Source organism: Magnolia sinica, chromosome 16, assembly GCF_029962835.1.
Source record: "Magnolia sinica isolate HGM2019 chromosome 16, MsV1, whole genome shotgun sequence".
Lineage (NCBI taxonomy): Eukaryota > Viridiplantae > Streptophyta > Magnoliopsida > Magnoliales > Magnoliaceae > Magnolia > Magnolia sinica.
The window spans coordinates 53,796,154-53,816,665 of record NC_080588.1 but is presented as its reverse complement, the minus strand read 5'-3'; the positions used below and the strand labels follow the sequence as shown (position 1 = coordinate 53,816,665).

General features: G+C 41.6%; 1 protein-coding gene across 1 annotated transcript in view; it reads left to right on the top strand.

The window, feature by feature from the left end:
* The window catches only part of LOC131229622 (cytochrome P450 81Q32-like), a 30,853-nt gene extending 11,335 nt beyond the window's left edge, over positions 1-19,518 (top strand). Inside the window, exon 2 of the mRNA XM_058225613.1 lies at positions 18,644-19,518. Within this exon, the coding sequence (XP_058081596.1) occupies positions 18,644-19,261 (618 nt within the window). The 3' untranslated portion in view covers positions 19,262-19,518. The remainder of the gene's footprint in view (positions 1-18,643) is intronic.
* Positions 19,519-20,512: the final 994 nt, after the last annotated feature.

The window sequence follows — 20,512 nt, the reverse complement described above, 5'->3', positions numbered from 1 at the left end:
AACCAAGCCCATCCCTCTTCTTACACACCCATCACTCTCTCCCTACATCACTCACCTCTCTCTCATTTCTCTCTCATTCCAAGCAATTCTCAAGAGAGATCCAACGTCCAAGCTTCCATGGGAGAGAAGTTAGTGTGGCCCACCTTCCTACCTCCCATCTCCACCATCTTAAGATCATCTTGACTGTTGAAATCGTTCCCTTGTAGCTCTAAAGCCTATTAGCAGAAGGAGGAAGGAATTCGAGGTGTGTGATCTTGTATTTGTCTTTTTGTGATTTAAGGGCCACATATTTGGGACCCATCTTGATGTATGCGTTATATAGGGAGGGCCCATAGTGGCGGGGTCCCTTCCCTTCTCACGATCTCTCTCTCTCTCTCTCCCTCTCTCCCCCTCACTTTTTCCTTGATTGCATGGCACACCTTAACATATTATCCTCACCATCCAATCTGAGGCCCACCATGTTGCTGCCCATTTTTGGCAGGCCCTGTATGAAGGGAAACACAAATATCAGCTTTATAGCAGCTGAGGTGGGCCACACGTGTGGACCCACCATGACATATGCTTTAGATCCCCATCGTCTAGGGGCAGGACGGTGGGGCCTGCTTTCTACAGCATGTGTGGGATCCACACTAACCCACCGTGATGTGAGTATTCTATTCACGCTGCCCTGCAGCCGTGGGCCCCACACGTGGGACCCATCATGATTTATGTGTTTCATACCGTTGCACGTGTGGACCTCACATCAACAGCGTTGAGTTCAGCAAGTTTTGTGGTCCCATCCGATGGACGTGGTATGATCCACGCCGTCCATCTGTTGAAATGTTGGGTAGCAACCCAGCAACACATAGTTGGTGTGCATGACGTCACCAAGCTGAGGGTCCCACCATGGTGCGCATTTCATCTGGTGTGAGGCCACCATGATATATGGGTTTTAACCCATGTCGTCCATCTGTTTTGCAATCCCAACCGTCCAGATGGCTGGACGGTGGGCCACACATGACACATGTGCTACATAGCAGCCGCACGTGTGGGTTTGATCCACACCGCCCATTAACGGTGGGACCCACCTTTGCTGTGTCTGTTTATACACACCGTCCATCTGGGACGCACGTGCAGCATAGTTGCCTTACCATGTCAGTAAGATCCGTGGGTCCCAAGTGATATAGGTGTTGTACTCTACCGTCCAGTACGTGGACGGTGGGGTCCTGATGTATGTGTTTTATCTACACCATCTCACAATGATGTATATGTTTTATCTACACTGTCCATGGACAGTGGGCCGTGATGTATGTGTTATATCCAAACCGTCCATCTAATTAGCAAGCTTGTCTTAGGCCTAAGACTAAAATGAGGCAAATCTATCATATGGACCACACTGTAGAAATCAGTGGGGATTGAACACCCACTATTGAAGCTATTTGGTGGTCACAGAAGTTCTGGATCAAAATAATACTTGTTTCTCCTCTTAAACCAAGTCTTTGTGACCTTATAAATAGACTGGATGGAAAATAAACGTGATAGTGGGCCCTGTGTAGTTTCAACAATGGAAATCATCATCTCCACTGTTAATTGTGGTATAGTCCAGATGATCTTTCCATATGATTCATTTTGGGAATTCTTCTAAAATGATCCCAAAAATAGATGAATGATGTAGATTGTGCGGCCCACTTGTTGTATATGAGGCCCATGGGTTGCGGCCCATTGTGATGTACTGAGGCCCATGGGTCGTGGCCCAACCTGATGTGTATGAGACCCATGTGTAGGGCCCACATGTTATGTACTTGAGGCCCTTTGTAGTGGATATAAGGCCCATTGGTGCGGCCCATCTATGAGGCCCACCTTGATGTATTTTGTGGCATATCCATGAGGCCCACCTTGATGTATTGGTGGCCCATCTGTTAAGGCCCACCTTGATTGCAATTGCAGCCCACATGACGTGGCCCATTTGATGTATATGAGGCCATTAGTGCGGCCCGTTGATACGACCCACTTGATGTATATGGGCCTATTGGTGCGGCCCATATGATGTGGCCCATTTGATGCATGTTAACCCATTGGAGTGGCCCACATGATGCGGCCCACTTGATGTATATGAGGCCCATTGAGACGTATTTAAGGCCCATGGAATGTGGCCCTTTATAATGTATATTAGGCCTGTGTCAGAGGCCCAATGTGATGTATATGTGGCCCATATGATGCAGCCCACCTGATGTATGAGAGGCATATGGATGTGACCCATCATGACGTGTATTAGGCCCTTATGTGAGGCCACGGGCCCACTATATGTTCAACCCTATGTGGGTCACTCCTTGGGAGCAATGTTGGTTGAATGTCCACATTAATGAGCAGTGATGGTTAAATGTCCACATTGTGACCTTCCCTTAGGACTAGTCGGGCCCATTCTCATCATTCTCTAATGAGTTAACCCAAATGAATGGGCCCCATTGATATTGCTTGGTCCATCATTGACCATCCATTTATGGACCCTGCCTTGTGTCAAGATCGATTACCGATTCTAATTATCGAGGCCAATTCCGATTGTCGAGGTCGATTGTTGAGGCCAATTCTGATTGAAGAGGCCGATTGTCGAGGCCAATTCTGATTGTTGAGGCCGGTTGTCGAGGCCGATTCCGATTATCGAGGCCGATTCCGATTATAAAGGTCGATTCCGATTGTCGAGGCCAATTGTTGAGGCCGATTTTGATTGTCAATGCCGATTGTCGAGGCCGATTCCGATTGTCGAGGCTGATTCTGATTGTCGAGACCGATTATCGAGGCCGATTCCGATTTTGATTGTCAAAGCCGATTATTGAGGTCGATTCCGATTGTCGGGGCTGATTCCGATTGTCGAGGCTGATTCTGATTATCGAGGTCGATAGTTGAGGTCGATTCTGATTATCGAGGTCGATGGTCGAGGTCGATTCTGATTGTCGAGCCCGATTCCGATTGTTAAGGCCGATTCCGATTGCCGAGGCCGATTTTGATTGTCGAGACTCATGTGATGTGTATGCGGCCCGTAGTTGAGGCCCATTGTGATGTGTATGCGACCCGTGTTTTAGGCCCCATGTGATGTATATGCGGCCCATGTTTGAGGCCCAATTGATGTATATGCGGCCTGTATTTGAGGCCCATTGTGATGTGTATTCAGCCCGTGTTTAAGGCTTAATGTGATGAATATGAGGTCCATGTGATGTGGTTCATTATGATGCATTTGAGGGCCAGGCGATGGAGCCCATTGTGATGTATATTAGGCCCATGTGAGAGGCCCATCGTGATGTGTATTAAGCTCTTAAGTAAGGCCCATGGTGTTGTATTTTTGGCCCTTGTGTGAGGCCACAAGTCCACTGTATGTTAGGCTCTATGTGGGTCATTCCTTGGGGCAATATTGGTTAAATGTCCATGTTGTCGAGGTCGATTGTTGATGCCAGTTAATGATACCGATTATGAGTATGTGGTAGCATAGCATCATGATAAATGCTGATACGCATCATCTGCATGTTTGTTATGAGATGTGGTTGACCATTGCATATGACATTGGATAGGTTGTTATGAGTCTCCCAGATAGGTAGAGGTTATCCCACACGAGCATATGGTATGCACAGGATTAATGCATGATTGGATTGTATGACTCATGTACCTTGCATTGTGTATTGTGATTACTATACGCCCTAGCAACATCAGAGTCGTAGCCTCCACGGGCATATCGTGGATGGTCAAATGGGACACAGAAAATCTGTTATTAGCATCGGGCTGCTATAGATGGCCCTGGATGAAAATCTCTAAACCCTCTTTATAGTAGAGGATGCCCAACGTCGAGACTGAGTGAATATATATGAGCGCATGAGGGCTGTATACCAGTAGGCCGCATCTCTCACTGTGTTATGGTCGGTTGGGAGGGGGTGTGGCCTTACCCCCCTGAGGGAGTAGGCATAGCTAGGCTGAGTTTAACCAGCTCATAAATGGGTCCGTTATCGACGTGTCGGGTAGATATTGGCTGACTATTAGCCAAGCGGATAGTGAGGTCTCTTCCACTTACCCAGTTGTGCTCTTGATGGGGCGGCAAGCTGGTGTAGAGTGTACTAGACCTCGGTGATGATCCCAGAGAGGAACCGTACTGATATGTGGACTTATTGAGCAGAAGTTGCATACTCATTCATTCATTCATTCACTATCCACGAGGGCTGGTGGTGCGTAACTATTTATTACGTGTACCTTCGCAATGGCCAGGATTTCGGTTGGGGCGCGCGACTAACCCGAAATTAGGAGTTTATCACATTGCGTCTGACTATCCAAATTTAGGTATGGGACTAGTTTGGATAAAAGTCCCTTGTGATAGACCCCATAGCCTGTGATACTACGTACTATCATCCGGACTTCACTCCAGCTTGGTCATTTCATTCGCTCCGCATATTACATTGCATCCACAGTACTAAATATTTTGGGTTACCATGTTTCTGCACTTATATGGCCTAGACGGACTTAGCAGGATTTACATATTGCATTGTACCCTCAGCATCTGATATTTGGCTCTCTTTGACTCCTCATTTGTATAACTGATCTGTATTGCGTACTCTGATATTATATGACTCGTGGACTTACCAGTATATTTTCGCTTACTCTGATATCGTATCTTGTTAGTATTTCCATTTATTCCATAATATGATTTATGGCATTGTATTGCATACGTGGCACTTACCTTGTACACACACATTCACCACCCTCTAAGCTTTCTATAAGCTTATGCACGATAGATGCGTGCAGGTGGCATCAAGTTGTAGCAGTGTTGAGCTTGGAGCATGCAGCAGACCTCTAGAGCTTTGATTTTATCATATGTATTTTCCTTTCAACACTGTATTCAAATGTTTATATTAGTGGATATGTGATGATGATGTTGCCTTTGTAATTTGGGTAAACTGTGGTTATGCTTATTACGAGTTAAATATACGTTGGAAAATCTTCCTTGTAAGATCCTAAGATCCGAATTGTCGGAATCTGGCGTATGAATGCTAGGAACCGAGAATGGGGTACTACGGAGGCTGTCGACACTGGATTTGGCGATTGGAAATTTTTTGAAGCCGGTTTCCGAGTTTGGGGCATGACACCTAGCGAGCTAGAAATGAAGCCAAACTAGACAATAAGCTCATGGTTGTTGCTGTTTCTATTACCCAAATCAAATGGTGGGCTAAATCGTTGTTTGAAGGTAAGGAGAAGATTAGTTTCATCTAAGATCAGATTTTAGAGGGGCTGGGGCGAAGCTGGTCAGGAAATGGGTCAAGTTGAATGTAGATGGCTCGGCAAGACGTAACTCGGGTATGTCTGGGGGTGGAGGTATTTATAAAGCTGACTGAGGTAACTTCCTTTTTTCATTCTCGACTGGGTATGGGATGAGATCAAACAATTGAACTGAACTCCGAGCTGTTTATGACGGGCTAATTTTATGTCTGGATAATGGGCTAAAAAAGATTGAGGTAGAATTTGACTCAAAGGTTGTCATTGATCTTCTTACGGGTAAGTCGCCCATTTCTTGGAAGTGAAGACCGTGGGTCTCCAAAATTGTCAAGTTGAAGCAAAAAAGTTCCTTTTCATTTACGCTTATCCATAGAGAAGGCAATGTCTCGGCCGAAGGGATGGCCCACAAGGGGAGCGACAGCCAGTCTTTCTTCCTTATCAAGTAGTTAAATGACCTTCCCACGCAAGTTCAGGGCCAAATCTTCTTAGATAAAGTAGGTTTGGGTGTTATTAGGTCCTACCCCATGAGTCCCTAGGGAGGCTTTGTATATTGGTGTCTCATCCTATGCGGTCCCACATGATAGGCGCCCCTCGGTTTTTTGCTACGGGGGTCGGCCTAAATTGTCTAGCAGGGTGTATAGCAATCTTTATGTCAATAGACATTTTGTTTTTTTTTTTAATGTGAATTTTGGTTCCAAAAAAAAAAAAAAAAACAAAACAAAACAATCATAGCTATAAACGAAGTCAAATTTAATCTAAATATAATTGATTATAAAGACTGAAATCTAATCTTCTATTAATTAATTGTATAAAAAAGTTATCCATCTGATGCAACAAGTTCATCTTCTGCCAAATATAGCCATTGCTCCTAAGTCTCATCCACCAATTAGGCCTTGTTATCCGGCACCTGATTCAGTTTCCTATCTCGGTTACCTCTGTATGGTTATCAATCCACAACGTTAACTGGTCAGACTAATGATTGAACCCATCATTGTCCATACAAAGCACAATATAAGATACCATAAATGAAAATGGATTGTATGCATTCAAGCATAAGTATGGATCTTGAGATGTCATGAAATGCATGCCAAGTGGCATAATCATCCACTTGCTTGGGTTGGATAACCATCAACCCGAATCTATATTCATCAGATTTCTATCGTTGGTAGTCATGGGAAATTTATATATCTACTCCGTGAGTAGGCTTCCACTAACATGGACATCTGCCAAAGAATCTACAAGGAGAACCATCCAGGGAGATCTCCTAGGAACCTAGGCACGAGGTGTACATGCAGTCATCTAGAGCGTGCCTCTAGGAATCAAAACAAGAATACTATGGATGCATGTAATGCATGCTCAATATCTATGCATCATCATATGTTGTCAACATATACATCTCTTTGAGAGGAATAATGAATTCTTGATATTAATGTTTTGCATGTTATGGAGTCAACTGATAATTGTACAAAATATAAATCATACACCGGTATCATACTCACATAGCATCATAGTAATTTCATCAGTCATGGCAATTATAACAAAACACTAACATGACGAGAAACTGACCACTAGTTACGAAGCTCCAAAAGGTATCCAGAGGGCTATCATAATCAGGTGCAAAGCAATTGCCCCCTATGCAACAATTATATAGCCATTATATAATCCATCTTAACCATACAGATATGAGACATGTTAGGATTCACTCACCTATTCTTAGTGGAGCTAAATCCACCAAACAATTATATGGTTATGAATTTAGAGTCTAAATCCCTATTAAAAAAAGTTTAAGAAATCACAAATTTGATTCAATTATCAAATTACTAGTGATTTGGGTAAGGAATTACATGCATTGAGGTCCTACTAATCCAAACATCTCAATTTGGAAAGTTGGGAAAACTATATAGGAGATTGTCGATTAGTCCAATCGATCCCCCGATCGATCGATCATCGATTGGAAAAACTCATCACCTGGAAAAAAAAAAAAAAAAAAAACGTCTCTTGAAACTTTTGGTTACTTTCGATCAATCAAACCCTACCTATCAATCAATCGATAAGGGTCTAATTTAATTCAATTTGGTTGCTGAACAATTTTGATCATCTTCGGTGGATGTCTTTGATCGATCAAGACCGCTCAAGGATCTCCTCGATCAATCAAATCTTGACTTCAATCAATCGAGAAAACTTTCAAATTAATACTTTTGGTTGTTGGACGAAAATCAACCTGCTCGGCTGATCGAACACTAGCTTCGATTGATCGATCAAAGTCGGTTAGGTTCTGCTACAGAATCCAATTTTTGTAAATCTTAGAGCTTCTTCTCTATCTCTTAGCATTTGTGTCTCCAATTAATAAAATGGTTTTGGTCCAAATCATCCATCGATTTTCCATTAATAAATTTGAAAAGAATAAGGATTTCTCATATCCGAATCATCCCAAATCTGTAATCGATAACTAAATTCTGTAACATAGTCTATTTTGTTATTACCTTCCATTGATTGCTGTGGAAAATCTAACAGTCAGATCACTTTAAGATTTGAGACCCCGACTGGATTTGATGATAGAAAGTCATTGATTTGAATTGTCTTATACTGATATGGATGGATTTCTTAAAGTTGATCTCTACAATATAAGATCTCTCTCTCTCTCTCTCTCTCTCTCTCTCTCTCTCTCTCTCTCTCTCTCTCACGAGCTGTCTTCTTATCTTTCAAAACCTTTCCATAGATCAAAACAAAGAACGTAAGGTTGATACACCTCATTCATTGTTTAGATCCAACGTTTTTAGCTTAAAATTCAGAGAATTAAACGAAAAGATGATTGAAAACTTACCAGTCGGGTTTCTCTCTCTCTCTCTCTCTCTCTCTCTCTCTCTCTCTCTCTCTCTCTCTCAGATGCTCTTAGGTTTTTAAGGTTTGTGAAGAAATTTCTTGCGGTTCCTCTCTTTAAATACAAAAAGATCCTTAAATCTCGAAGATTTTACTAGAGTTTTGTAAAATTTATCAAAAATTAAAATTAATACTACAATGTTAAGACTTGATCCTTCGACTTCTCCTACCATCGTAACTACCCTTGCCAATTAGGTTAAGTGCTTGATTTTTGTTATTAATTATAAAAATTAAATTTCTAATTCTAATTAGCCCAAGTCTTGTATGACTAAAAAATTTCAGGGTTGTTACATTCTACCCCCTAAAAAAAAATTTCTTTTTGAAATTTACCTTATTTAATCATCAAATAATTGGGGATACTTTTCTTAAATTTTCACTTCTTGCTCCTAGGATGCTTCGTCGGCTCCATAATAAATCCATAACACCTTAACCAGTGGCACGATCTTGGTCCACAAAACGTGCTCATTTCGATCTATAATGTGAATCGGTTTCTCAATGTATGTCATATATTCTTGAAGCTTGAGGCCTTGTCAGTTGATGATGTGCAAAGCGTCTCTTTCATACTTCTGTAGCATCGATATATCAAATACATTATGTACGTTAGCTAGCTGAAGTGGCATCGCAAGGGGATAGGCTACAACTCCAACTCACTCTAATATCTCAAATAGTCCTATAGATCGAGGGGTCAACTTCCCTTTATTTCCAAAATGCATGAGTACCTTTATTGATGAGACCTTTAGAAATGCATGGTGTCTAATCGAGAATTTTAGATCACATGTACGATTATCCATATAACTCTTTTGTCTACTCTAAGCTGTTAACAGACACTTCCCAATAAACTCCACCTTCTTCATAGCCTCTTGAATGATATTGGGTCCAACTGACTATTTTTCTCCCACTTCAATCTAATAATTTGACACATGATACTGACGCCCATAGAGTACTTCATAAGGAGTCATTCCAATGTTTGCCTGATAACTATTGTTACATGAGAACTTCACAAAATGTAGATTATCATCCCAATTTCCTTTAAAATCTAAGGCACATGCCCATGAAAGGTCAAGTATCTGATTCACATGTTCCACTTACCCATTAGATTGGGATGATATGATGTATTGTAGTCCAATGGAGTGCCCATGACTTCATACAACCTCCTTAATATATAACTTGGCAATTAGAATAATTAATACAAATAGGAATAAAATGTGTTGACTTCATTAGTCGATCAACAATTTCTTCATATACTGAGTCATGCTTCTTCTGGGTCAAAGGGAGTCCAACTATAAAATCCATCGAAATACAATCTCATTTTTATCCATGTACCTTCGGAGGTTGCAAAAGACCAGAGGGATTTTGATGATTAGTCTTAACTTTCTGATAAGTAAAGCATTGGGATACATACTCGACTATCTCACTTTTCATATTCGAACATCAAAATATATACTTCACACTCTGATACATCTTAGTTCCTTTTGGATGAATTGTAAACTTTGATCGGTGTACTTTCTTTAAAATTTCTTCTCTTAGCTCCGGAACATTTGCTAACACAGACGATCCAAATCTGGAATACTTTTACCATTCTAACCCTTTCATTAGGATTTATCCTTATCTTGCTATTTAGCCATCATCTTAGTTAACCATTCATTACTTCTTTAAGCTTCTATGATTATCTCCTTTAAAGTCTGATTAATCATTATATTGCTGAGATAAATGTATTGTTTATGAAATTACGACTTTACTTTGAACTCTTTTATGAAGTTTAACATCTTCCATTCTCAAATCATTAGCCTGGCTATACTTTGCTGCTTATATTGCTCCCTATTTAGAGCATCCACCACTAAGTTTGCCTTACCAGGATAAGAGGATAGTTCAAAATAATAGTCCTTTAAGAATTCCACCCATCTTCTCCGTCTCATGTCTAAATCCTTAAATCTTCAGCTCTTCTAATTGCTTCCTGAGCTCCTACAACTCCACTAGTGGCATACGATAAGGTTGTATTGATATTAGCACGATCCCTGGTATGAGATCAATGTTGAAATCCAGTTCTCTTTTAGGCAGCAATTTAGGTATATCTTAAAAAACTTATGAATAATCCTTCATGGTTGAAATTTTTTCTAACGCCAACTCCTATGATTCTTCATCCTTCAACATCATAATGTGGTTTACTTTTTCATCATTCTACCACCCTCGAATTTTGAAAGACTCTCTTCCTTAAATAGAGAATGTAACTATCTTGGCATAATAGTCAATCTTGGTGTGATAGGAAGTGAGCTAATATATCCCTAAGATAATATCATACCCCTTCATCTCCATCATTACTAAATCTATTAGCGTAGGATTACCTTCAATTCTAATTTTATAAGATTTGCATATTTTGTCTAAAGTGACAGTTTTTCCACAAGTGACTCTATTGAAATTAACTTGGTAAGAGCTACGGGTTTCACACCTAACTGTTCAACTATCGCAGTTGCAATAAAAGATAACAAACCTCCAGAATCAAACAATATGGCAATGGACTGATTGGACATGATAACCATATATTCTATGATGTTATTCTTCACTTCTAGTTCTTTAGTAGGTGCGATGGCGTAAACCTTGGCTTGTATAGGCTGTTGTCTGAACGGTTGTACTCCTTGAGAATTCACAAGTCGAGATAATTTCTATGGTCAATTTTGTTGATTTTAAGATAGTTGAGGAGGTAAAGAATGCAATGCTTGAGGGTATGAGTGCGATGGTCTAGATGTCTATGACGACTGGATGGATTGTTGAGTCGGGCGAGGGAATGGTAGTTGTGAGGTTGACTATTGAAGTGGCGACAACTACCTAATGTTTCTGAGTTGAGTCCTAGAAAATTGTGCCTTATGCTCGTACTTTTTGCAATACATGCAATTTTCTACAAATTTTCATTACCGATTATTTTGTGCCATTGTCGAGGCATTGATGCATTATTTTTTTCATGCTGGTTGTTGTTGAGTGGGTGCAGTTTTGTTTTAATATTCTCTCAACTATGTGTGGGTTTGCTCGTAATCTCTTTTGGCTCGTAGGGCCTTGTCAACAATCTTAGAATATTTCTTAATGTCAACGCAGTAAAATCAGATTCTAATATTCCGATGGAGGTATTCTTCAAACTTTTGAATTTTATACTCTGTCTTCTACCACATTCGGGGCATATCAGGATAGGTCAGCAAACTTGGCCTCATACTATGCTATTATCATAGCCCATTGCTCCAACTTCAAAAACTTAGTCATCTCCTGAAAACCATAGGCCTTGGGGAAATAGTTCTCACGAAACTTCCCACTGAATTTGTCATGCCCCAAACTCGGGAACCGGGCTCACAAAATTCCCGATCGCCGAATCTGGCGCCGACAGCCTCCGTAGAACCCCATTCTCGGCTCCCAGCGCCCATTCGCCAGGTTCCGATCCTGGGATGCTACAAGGAGGATTTTTAACATCCGTTTGATTCGTAATAAGCATAACCAAAGGCATAACCCACAAACAACAACCAAAAACTCCATCACATTTCCACTATAATCAAAAACTTTACAAGAACAATGAGCATAAGGGAAATACAATGAATATAGACTAAAACTCCAAAAGAAGATCAGCCACGCGTCCAAGCCTCAGCGCTGCTGCGATCCAACGTCACCTGCACGCAACGGTCGTGCATAAGCTTATAGAAAGCTTAGAGGGTGGTGAACGTGTATGCTCAAGGTGATAATGTAGTCATGTATCAGAGTAATGCGGAACATGCTGATGAATGCTAAGAATCCCATTAGCCGTACCAAGGCCATGCGGTGCAAGGAATGATGTCGGCCATACCAAGGCCATGCAATGCAAAATGCAAGTCAAGCATACAAATCCTCATCTAAGTCCACATGTCAATACGGCTCAAATCTGGAATATCACCGGGGTCTAGTACACTCCAAGCCAGATTGCCGCCCCATCGCGCGCAATAAGGTGAGTGGAAAAGACCTCACTATCCGCCTGCCAATATCGGGCTCGGCTCGTCAATAGCGGACCCATTCCTCGAGCTGGTCAGACTCAGCCTAGCATTGCCCCCTACTCTCGGGCGGGTAAGGCCGCACCCCCTTCCAACCGACCACGACACAGTGGAAAGCGCAACCGTCTGGTAATCGGCACCCAGCGCTCATGCACCCACTCGGTCTAGACGTTGGAGCAACCTCCTGGTACCATAAGGGTTTAGGGACTTTCACCCAGGGATATCTATCGCACCCCATGTAGAACAGTATTTCCGGTATCCAATCCTGCCAACCACGATACGTCTGTGGAGGCTACGGCCCTGATGTCGCTAGGGCGTACAGTAACTATACCACACAATGCGAATGCATGAATCACACTATTCAGTCATGCAGCAATTCCTGCGCGTATCGTGCGCTCATGTAGGGCAACACCCCCTGTACGGGAGCCCCTAAACAATCTGCCCGAAGGCCATGCTATGATCAGTCATTTCTCATATCAAGCATACGTATGATGCATATGATCATGAATCATGGAATTAAATATGTTATATGGGGTGGATGATGTTCATAATGAAGATGGGCCTAGACGGCCTACACACTACACATATGGGAAGATGGGCCTGACGGCCTATACACTACACATATGGGAAGATGGGCCTAGACGGCCTATACACTACACATATGGGCCTAACAGTGGACCCAAGGGAAAGTCATAATGCGGACATTTAACCACACTACACTTACAATGTGGACGTCAAACCAACATTGCTCCCAAGGCACGACCGTCGAAAAATATCAGTTCATAAGCTATTTTGGGATCACACATTGCAATGGACCTTAGGTACATCCATTGGGCCCTTAAATACATCAAATTAGCCAAGTCATATGGGCCTTATATTCATTAAGTGAGCCACACCAATGGGCCTTATGTACATTGCAATGGGCTATAACCCGGGGGCTTCAGAACCTATCAAATAGGCCTAAGCTTATGGGCCTTACACGTGTCAAATGGGCCTCGACAGTTGGGCTCCATATGTACATCAAATGGGTCTACTCACCTGGGCCTTATATGTATCAAATGGGCCTCACCAATTGGGCCCCATGTGCACATCAAATGGGCCTCAACTCATTGGCCCCATTACATCAAATGGGCCTCGACCCATGGGCCCCTAATACATTGAATGGGCCTCGACCCATGGGCCTTTTATATACATCAAAGTGGGCCTCAACCATGGGTCACAAGTACTGAGGTGGGCCTCAATCACGGGCCTCAACATTAGTAAAAAAAATATATACATATAATGTAGTATATAATATGTATATAGTATATAATATATATACATAATACATGTATATAATATTATATGAAATATAATATTATATATATATATATATATATATCTATATATATATATACACACACACACGCACACATCATAGTGGGCCCACACACTCATCACAGTGGGCCCACACACATCACAGTGGCTGTGGCTCCACGTCCACCATCCAGGCGGACGGTGGGAGTGAAACACATACATCAATGTGGGCTCCATGTGGGGCCCACCATAGTGTTTATATCCCATCCGGACCGTTGATAAGGTCCAGCAGACCTAGATGAAGGGTGAAAATAATTTTCACCCTGATCCAAAACTTCTGTGGGCCCCAAAAGGATTTCAAAGGTAGGGGTTAAATCCCGCTGTTTCATACGGTGTGGGCCACCTGAGCCTTGGATCGAGCTGATTTTTGGGGTGGGCCCACGTCAGGTAGGGGCCCACCATATGAACGGTTTAGATAGCCTATAAACATCAAGGTGGGGCCCACGGCTACACTGCAGACGGCGCAGCGTTGCTGCTGTGTTTTTTTTTATTTTTATTTTTTTTTTTGATTTACGCTTTTTCCATGGATTTTGCAGGTGGGGTCCACCTCTTGCAGATCTGCTCCGTCCAAAGACTCCCCATGCTTCGCGACAGTCAAAACAAGCCCAATATTGGGCCTGTTTCAGCGTATAGAAGGGTTAGGAAAGGTTTCAATGGTGCAAACCCCCTTTTGCCACGGTATGGCCCGCCTGAAGGTCTGATGGATCCCATCTTCCAGGTCAACGGCTAAAAAGAGCTTGGGAAGGGAATGGATGGTGTGGATTTAATACATGCATCAAGGTGGGGCCTACATGAATAGGCCACCCCAAAACTTTGGAAAAAGTTGATATTTGTGTTTTTCCCATTTACACGTCCAGCGTCCAGGGACGACGCTGGACTGTCTGGACATTTGAGGTGGGCCTGATCAGGTGGGCCACCACTGATGAGTGGTGTGGGTAGTACACATATAAGGTGGGCCCTACTCAAATAAAATACTTACTACATGGTGGGGTCCATTCAAGCGGGCCATACAACCTTATCATCACACAACAAGATAAAAATAAAATAAAATAAAAATAAAACAAAAAGGGAGAGATATAGAGAGTGAGACCGTGTGATGGAGGGACCCCGGCACTATGGGCCCTCCCTTGCGCTAAATCATACATTAAGTGGGTCCCATTACAAGTGGGTCCATGGAATTGAAATCCAACGGTGGAGATCCCTTCTCCACTAAAATAAATGGTCTAGATGACCCTAAACATGGAAGGAAATAAACATCATGATGGGGTCCATGGAGAATGGCCCCATCATGGAATGATCATGATGATCCAAGTGGGCCATCGGCCACATCTTAGGGTCCAAAGTGAGATCCAAACCATTAATCGGTTGGCCTCACTTGGTCCATCTTAAAAATATGAAAATCTACCCTATTAAGACACCCACCACTTGATCTTCTTGCTCCCTAGGCTTCCTTGGTTCCTTGAGCTCCTCTTTGATGGTGGAAGATGAGAAATGGATGGTTGAGATGAGAGATCAAGGGGTAGGAGATGGGCCACACTTGAAACTTGGGAGAAAATGGGAGAGGGTCTCATACGTATGGAGCTCTCTCTCTTGGATTTGGATTTTTTTTAAAAAAAAATGAATAAGAGAGATAGTTGTAAAGGGAGAGAGAGAGAGAGAGAGAGAGAGAGAGAGAGAAGGAGATGGGTGATGGAGTGATGGGGGATGGTTTGGGTTGAAAATGGTAAAAAGAGGTATGGTTGTTGTTGAAATTTGGAAAAGAGGAGTGGTGAGGTGGAAAGAATGGTGGACTTTTGTAAAAGGTGGAGATGGGTTGATGTACTTGAGGTATGGGATGCTTTAATGGTTGATTGATGGGACTAATAGTAGAGATTCCCTCGAAATCCGCAACGCGCGGTGTTTCTTCGGAATAAACGCTGATCGGCATCTTCTTACCTGGGTATCGGTTCAGTGCGCAAGTCACGGCGTCGGAACCGCGGCGACGACGCGGTCGCCATGATATAACTTTCGGACCAAGCCGACGTTGGTGCGCGGGACCTGGCTTAGGATCGTGCGCAAATACCGAATACGGTGTGAAGGTTGCCGGAGTTTGACCGGAAGGATCGCGGAAGCTAACGGAACAGTACGGATTAGGACACGGGTCTTACAGAATTCCCTCCATGTCCACACATGTTCTTATGTAATCATTCTCTTTGCCGATCTCCATCATATATCTGCTTCTCCCTAAAGAATGAAGGTCGTCATCTTGATCATTTGGTTTCCTGAATTGTCCATTACTTCACGAATCTTCTCAACTTGTGTCAACCAATCTTATGTTACCGTCGGATCTGAAGTGCCCTTAAACACCGGCAGTCGTAATTTCGTGAATTTCTCTAATAGGTCCACTTCACCTAATTGCTCGTCTTACAAAGGCCAAATTTCGTTAGCCCTGAGGTACCTAACTCATGTTTACAATCATATTCAATTGGGTTGCGAATTGATCTTGTTGTTGTTTCATCATGGTTGCCATCTAAGTTACCAATATAAACGTTGCGTCCCATGGATGAAACTTGATCCAATGAATTGAGTGTGTATAATAGTCAATGATAAAGGAAGTTGTACACTAGGCCCAACACCATCCAAATTTTCTGCTGGAATGTTCAGGTTTACTGTCAGTTCATGAGGGAGAGTCATACTAGTTGTGGGAACCATATCGAGGATGTTACGCATCTTCTTTGGGGTCATCTTGTCCTATAAATGTTTAAGGTTTAGTATATGAATAATCTCTATTGTTAATCTCTGTTCAAAAGTGTTGTGGATGAAAAAGAATTCAGATTTCATTTATCATATCATACATGCATTTCAAAGTATTGACAACACCTAAACTTGGTTTCTAAGTTCTCTGTCAATCATCACAATCAGAGGTGAACTCTAAATATAGAGTTTCTAGTTTTAGGGATTTACCAATAATGTAAGTATGCATGTGAACATAACTTATCGGTCACTCTAAGTTTAATGAAAGCATCTCTTTAATACTGTTCTGTTACTCCCCACAATTTAGATATAGAGTGTGCACCCTCAGACCTGAATTACGGTCCATGACTCATACACCAAATGTACATAATTCCACTCATTATACACTTGGTTGGATGCATAATTCAATGTATTCTAACTTCACACCAAATTAAAATCCATACGTCCACACATTTACATACTTTCCATTCCCATATCCATTACATTTACAACAAATAATTAAATCCAAAATTCAACTACATCCATCCATTTGGTACTTCATTCAACCATAGTATTAAATATTGTTCAACAAAAAATCATAGCTATAAAGAAATTCAAATTTAAGCTAAACATCATTAATTATGAAGAATAAAATCAAATATTCTATCAATCAATTATATAAGCAAGTTATCCATTCAATGCGGCAAGTTCATCGTCCACCAAATATTGTTATCGGTCATGAGTCTCATCTGCCAACCGGGCCTCGTTATTCGGCACTTGATTTGGGTTTCTTGTCTCGGTTGCCTATGTACGGTTGACCATTTTACAATGTTCAATAGCTAGCCTAATGAGTAAACCTATCATGGTTCATACACAACACAATATAAGATAGCACAAATGAAAATAAATTGTATGTATGCAAGCGTGAATATGGATGTTATAAGATGTCATGAAATGCATGTCAAGTGGGGTGATCGTCCCCTTGCAATTGGGTCGGATATCCGTCAACCCGAATCTATACTCGTCAAACTTCTACTGTAGGTAGGTATGGCCAATTTATACATCTACTCTGTTAGTAGGCTTCCACTAATGTGGTCATCTGGCAATAAATCTATCAAGAGAATCATCCAAGGAGATCCTCCAGGAACCCAGGCACAAGGTGTGCATGCAGTCATCTTGAGCGCTATAAGAATCAGTACAAGAATACTATAGATGCACGTAATGTATGCTCAATGTTTATGCATTTTCTGTGTGTAGTCAACATATACATCTCTCTCTAAGAGGAATAATGAATTCGTGATATCAATGTTTTGCATGTCATGGAGTCAATTGATAATTGTTTAGAATGTAAATCTTACAACACGAATCATAGTTACATAGAACCACAATAATTTCATCAGCCACGGTAATCATGGTAATCTCAACAGTCATAGCAATCATATCATCTATCTTAATCATACATGTATGAGACAAGTTAGAATTCACTCACCTATTCTTGGTGGAGCTAAATCTGCCGGATAATTATACGATTCTAAATTTAAAATTGAATCCGTATTAAGAAAGTTTAAGAAATCACAAATTTGATTCAATCATCAATTCACTAGTGATTTGGTCAGGAATTACGTGCATTGAGATCTTACTAATCCAAACATCTCAATTTGAAAAGTTTGGAAAATTATATAGGGGATTGTTGATCAATCTGGCCGATACCGGATTGAGCCCGCTCGAAGGCTTTCGATCGATCCCCGATCCACCGATCAACAATCGCAAAAACTCACATTAAGAAAACATAAGTCTGGGTGCAACTCTTGGGGACTTACAATTCTTAATTTTTCTTCAATGTTTAAGTCATATATGAGAATTTTGAGTTATTGCCATGATGAGCGATGAGAAGCTCATGTCCCACTAGTTGTGCCCTTAATTTACTGTCCAACCAATGAATAGTTTCCATCATATCATGCATGTGACCTGCAACCCATCCAAAAAGTTATCCTACTGCTACGAGGACACTGGAAAATTATCCCGATCCACTCATCAGGTGAACGAAAATGTATTTTTATTATATCAGCGACTATCCAATATTTTCTAAGTTACTTCCTACCAGATGAGTGGCTTAGGATGATTTTTTGCACTAAGTGATTGTAGCTGTGGGTAAAGCGGCTGGACCGATTATATGTCACACATACTTGATTGAAAGATTATATATATAATATTTTCCTTTTCAGTTGAATATGAACCATTTTTGTATGCTCATTCTTAACTATCTATTCATTTGGACACATATGATGATGCTAAGAAAATTTCCATCTGGGTGTTGGTTCATGGACTATCCAAAGTGGAGCCCATGCCAATGGTTAGGATCACTCAACCACGTGAGCCTCACTGGTAAACTGAATCCAAATTCTCTGGTACAAAACATTAATCAGAGTATTGTCTGACACCTAACATAGAATACGTCTGATCAGGAACTACTATCCGCTGGAACGGACACATCAGCTCTGACCACGGAATGGGCTATGTCGCTTCTACTGAACCATCCAGATGTGCTGGAGAAAGCTAAAGCTGAGCTTGACAAGCATGTAGGACCTCATTTGTTAGACGAATCGGATCTCGCCAAGCTTCCGTACCTCCATTGCATAATCAACGAGACTCTCCGATTGTATCCGGTGGCCCCACTTCTATTGCCTCATGAGTCATCTGAAGAGTCCATCGTCGGAGGTTTTGACGTGCCACAAGGCACGATGCTATTGGTCAATGTGTGGGCTATTCATAGAGATCCCAAGCTATGGGTGGACCCCGCCGATTTCAAGCCGGAGCGGTTTCAAGGCCCAGAAGGGGCAAAGGAAGGTTTCAGGTTTATTCCATTTGGGCATGGAAGGCGAGCATGTCCGGGTGTGAGCCTGGCTACGCGGATGGTGGGCCTGGTATTGGGAACTTTGATCCAGTGCTTTGAGTGGGAACGAGTCAGAGAAGAGAAGGTGGACATGACTGAAGGGTTTGGGCTCACCTTGCCTAAGGCCCAGCCTTTGAACGCTGTGTACAAACCACGCCTCACCATGTTCAACGTACTTTCTCAGCTCTGAATACCATCCATGGCTTTGAATCTGTTTAATTTAGCAAACGTCATATCATGCTTTGGATAGTATAGCCTGGTTATGGTCATTTTATTAAGAATAATAATGTTGTAATGACAATTTATATCTCGCATTTGGAACCAAGGATACCAATCGGCACAAGCCCATGTGAGATCACGCCACACACCCACCACTCTGATGTTGTACACGCTTTTGTGAGATGTAATCCATTTGCTAAGTGAGGCTCCATCCAGAGTTGAGTTCAACGATTTGGATGGTTTGATTATTGTGTAACTATCAAGTGTATATTTACGTGCCTACGCACATGCCAATATGGCACAGAGCAGTGAACAAGTAAAGTAATGATTGTCTAATAATGATTTCTATAGACAACATTGAAAATGATCCATTTTAAGGGTCCAATTAGATAGTAAAAAAGTATGCTTCAAATTTGTTAGACAATAGATACCTTATTTCTTACATTTAAAAATATTGGCTGAAAATAAGGTTACAGTTTTGTTTGTTTTTTTTTTTTTATATGGCCAGCCTATCTAACCAAACAGCCACTGCAAATAACGAATTGGTTTCTTTCCGTTACTTCTAATGCTATGGAAAATGCCCAGACGATAATAAGTCAAAAGAAATACACAACATTGCACCTACTTAGATGATCCTCAAAAGCAACGACCTAGATGATGATGATCTAACTTCTTAGTGGGACACGGCGTACGTGAACTAGATCTTTGAGATTGTTCATGCCCTTCAGTAGAATTCATCGGTGCAACCGGCCAACAACGTGCTATCTTAGGATACATACAATCTCCTAGCATAGGTCTCCACAATGTACACAAGTTGTCTGAAACCCGATACTAAAATCACCACCATGCCTCCAGCAATGCATAAAGACAAAGAAAACATCTATTTCCAGAGAAAAAAAAAAGATTATTTTTATTTTTTTATTTTTTTATTTTTTTTTATTTTTTTGGTTCTATAAAACACTAAAGAAGCCTCTAATTTTATATTTGAGTATCTATACAAGGAGGAATGTCACACGATGGAAATGGCCTTAAGAAGTGGGCCACAATATCCAATTGTAAGATAAAAGCTAATTAAAATGAGTAATTAATGATGTAGCCAACCCTTTCCTAGACTCATGGAAAGTGACCCACTTATGCCCAACTGGGTTGGGCTTAGCACACTCCTTATAAGTACCGTGCACATGTACCCAGGTTCTCCAACCGGTTTTGCCCACGCATCCGC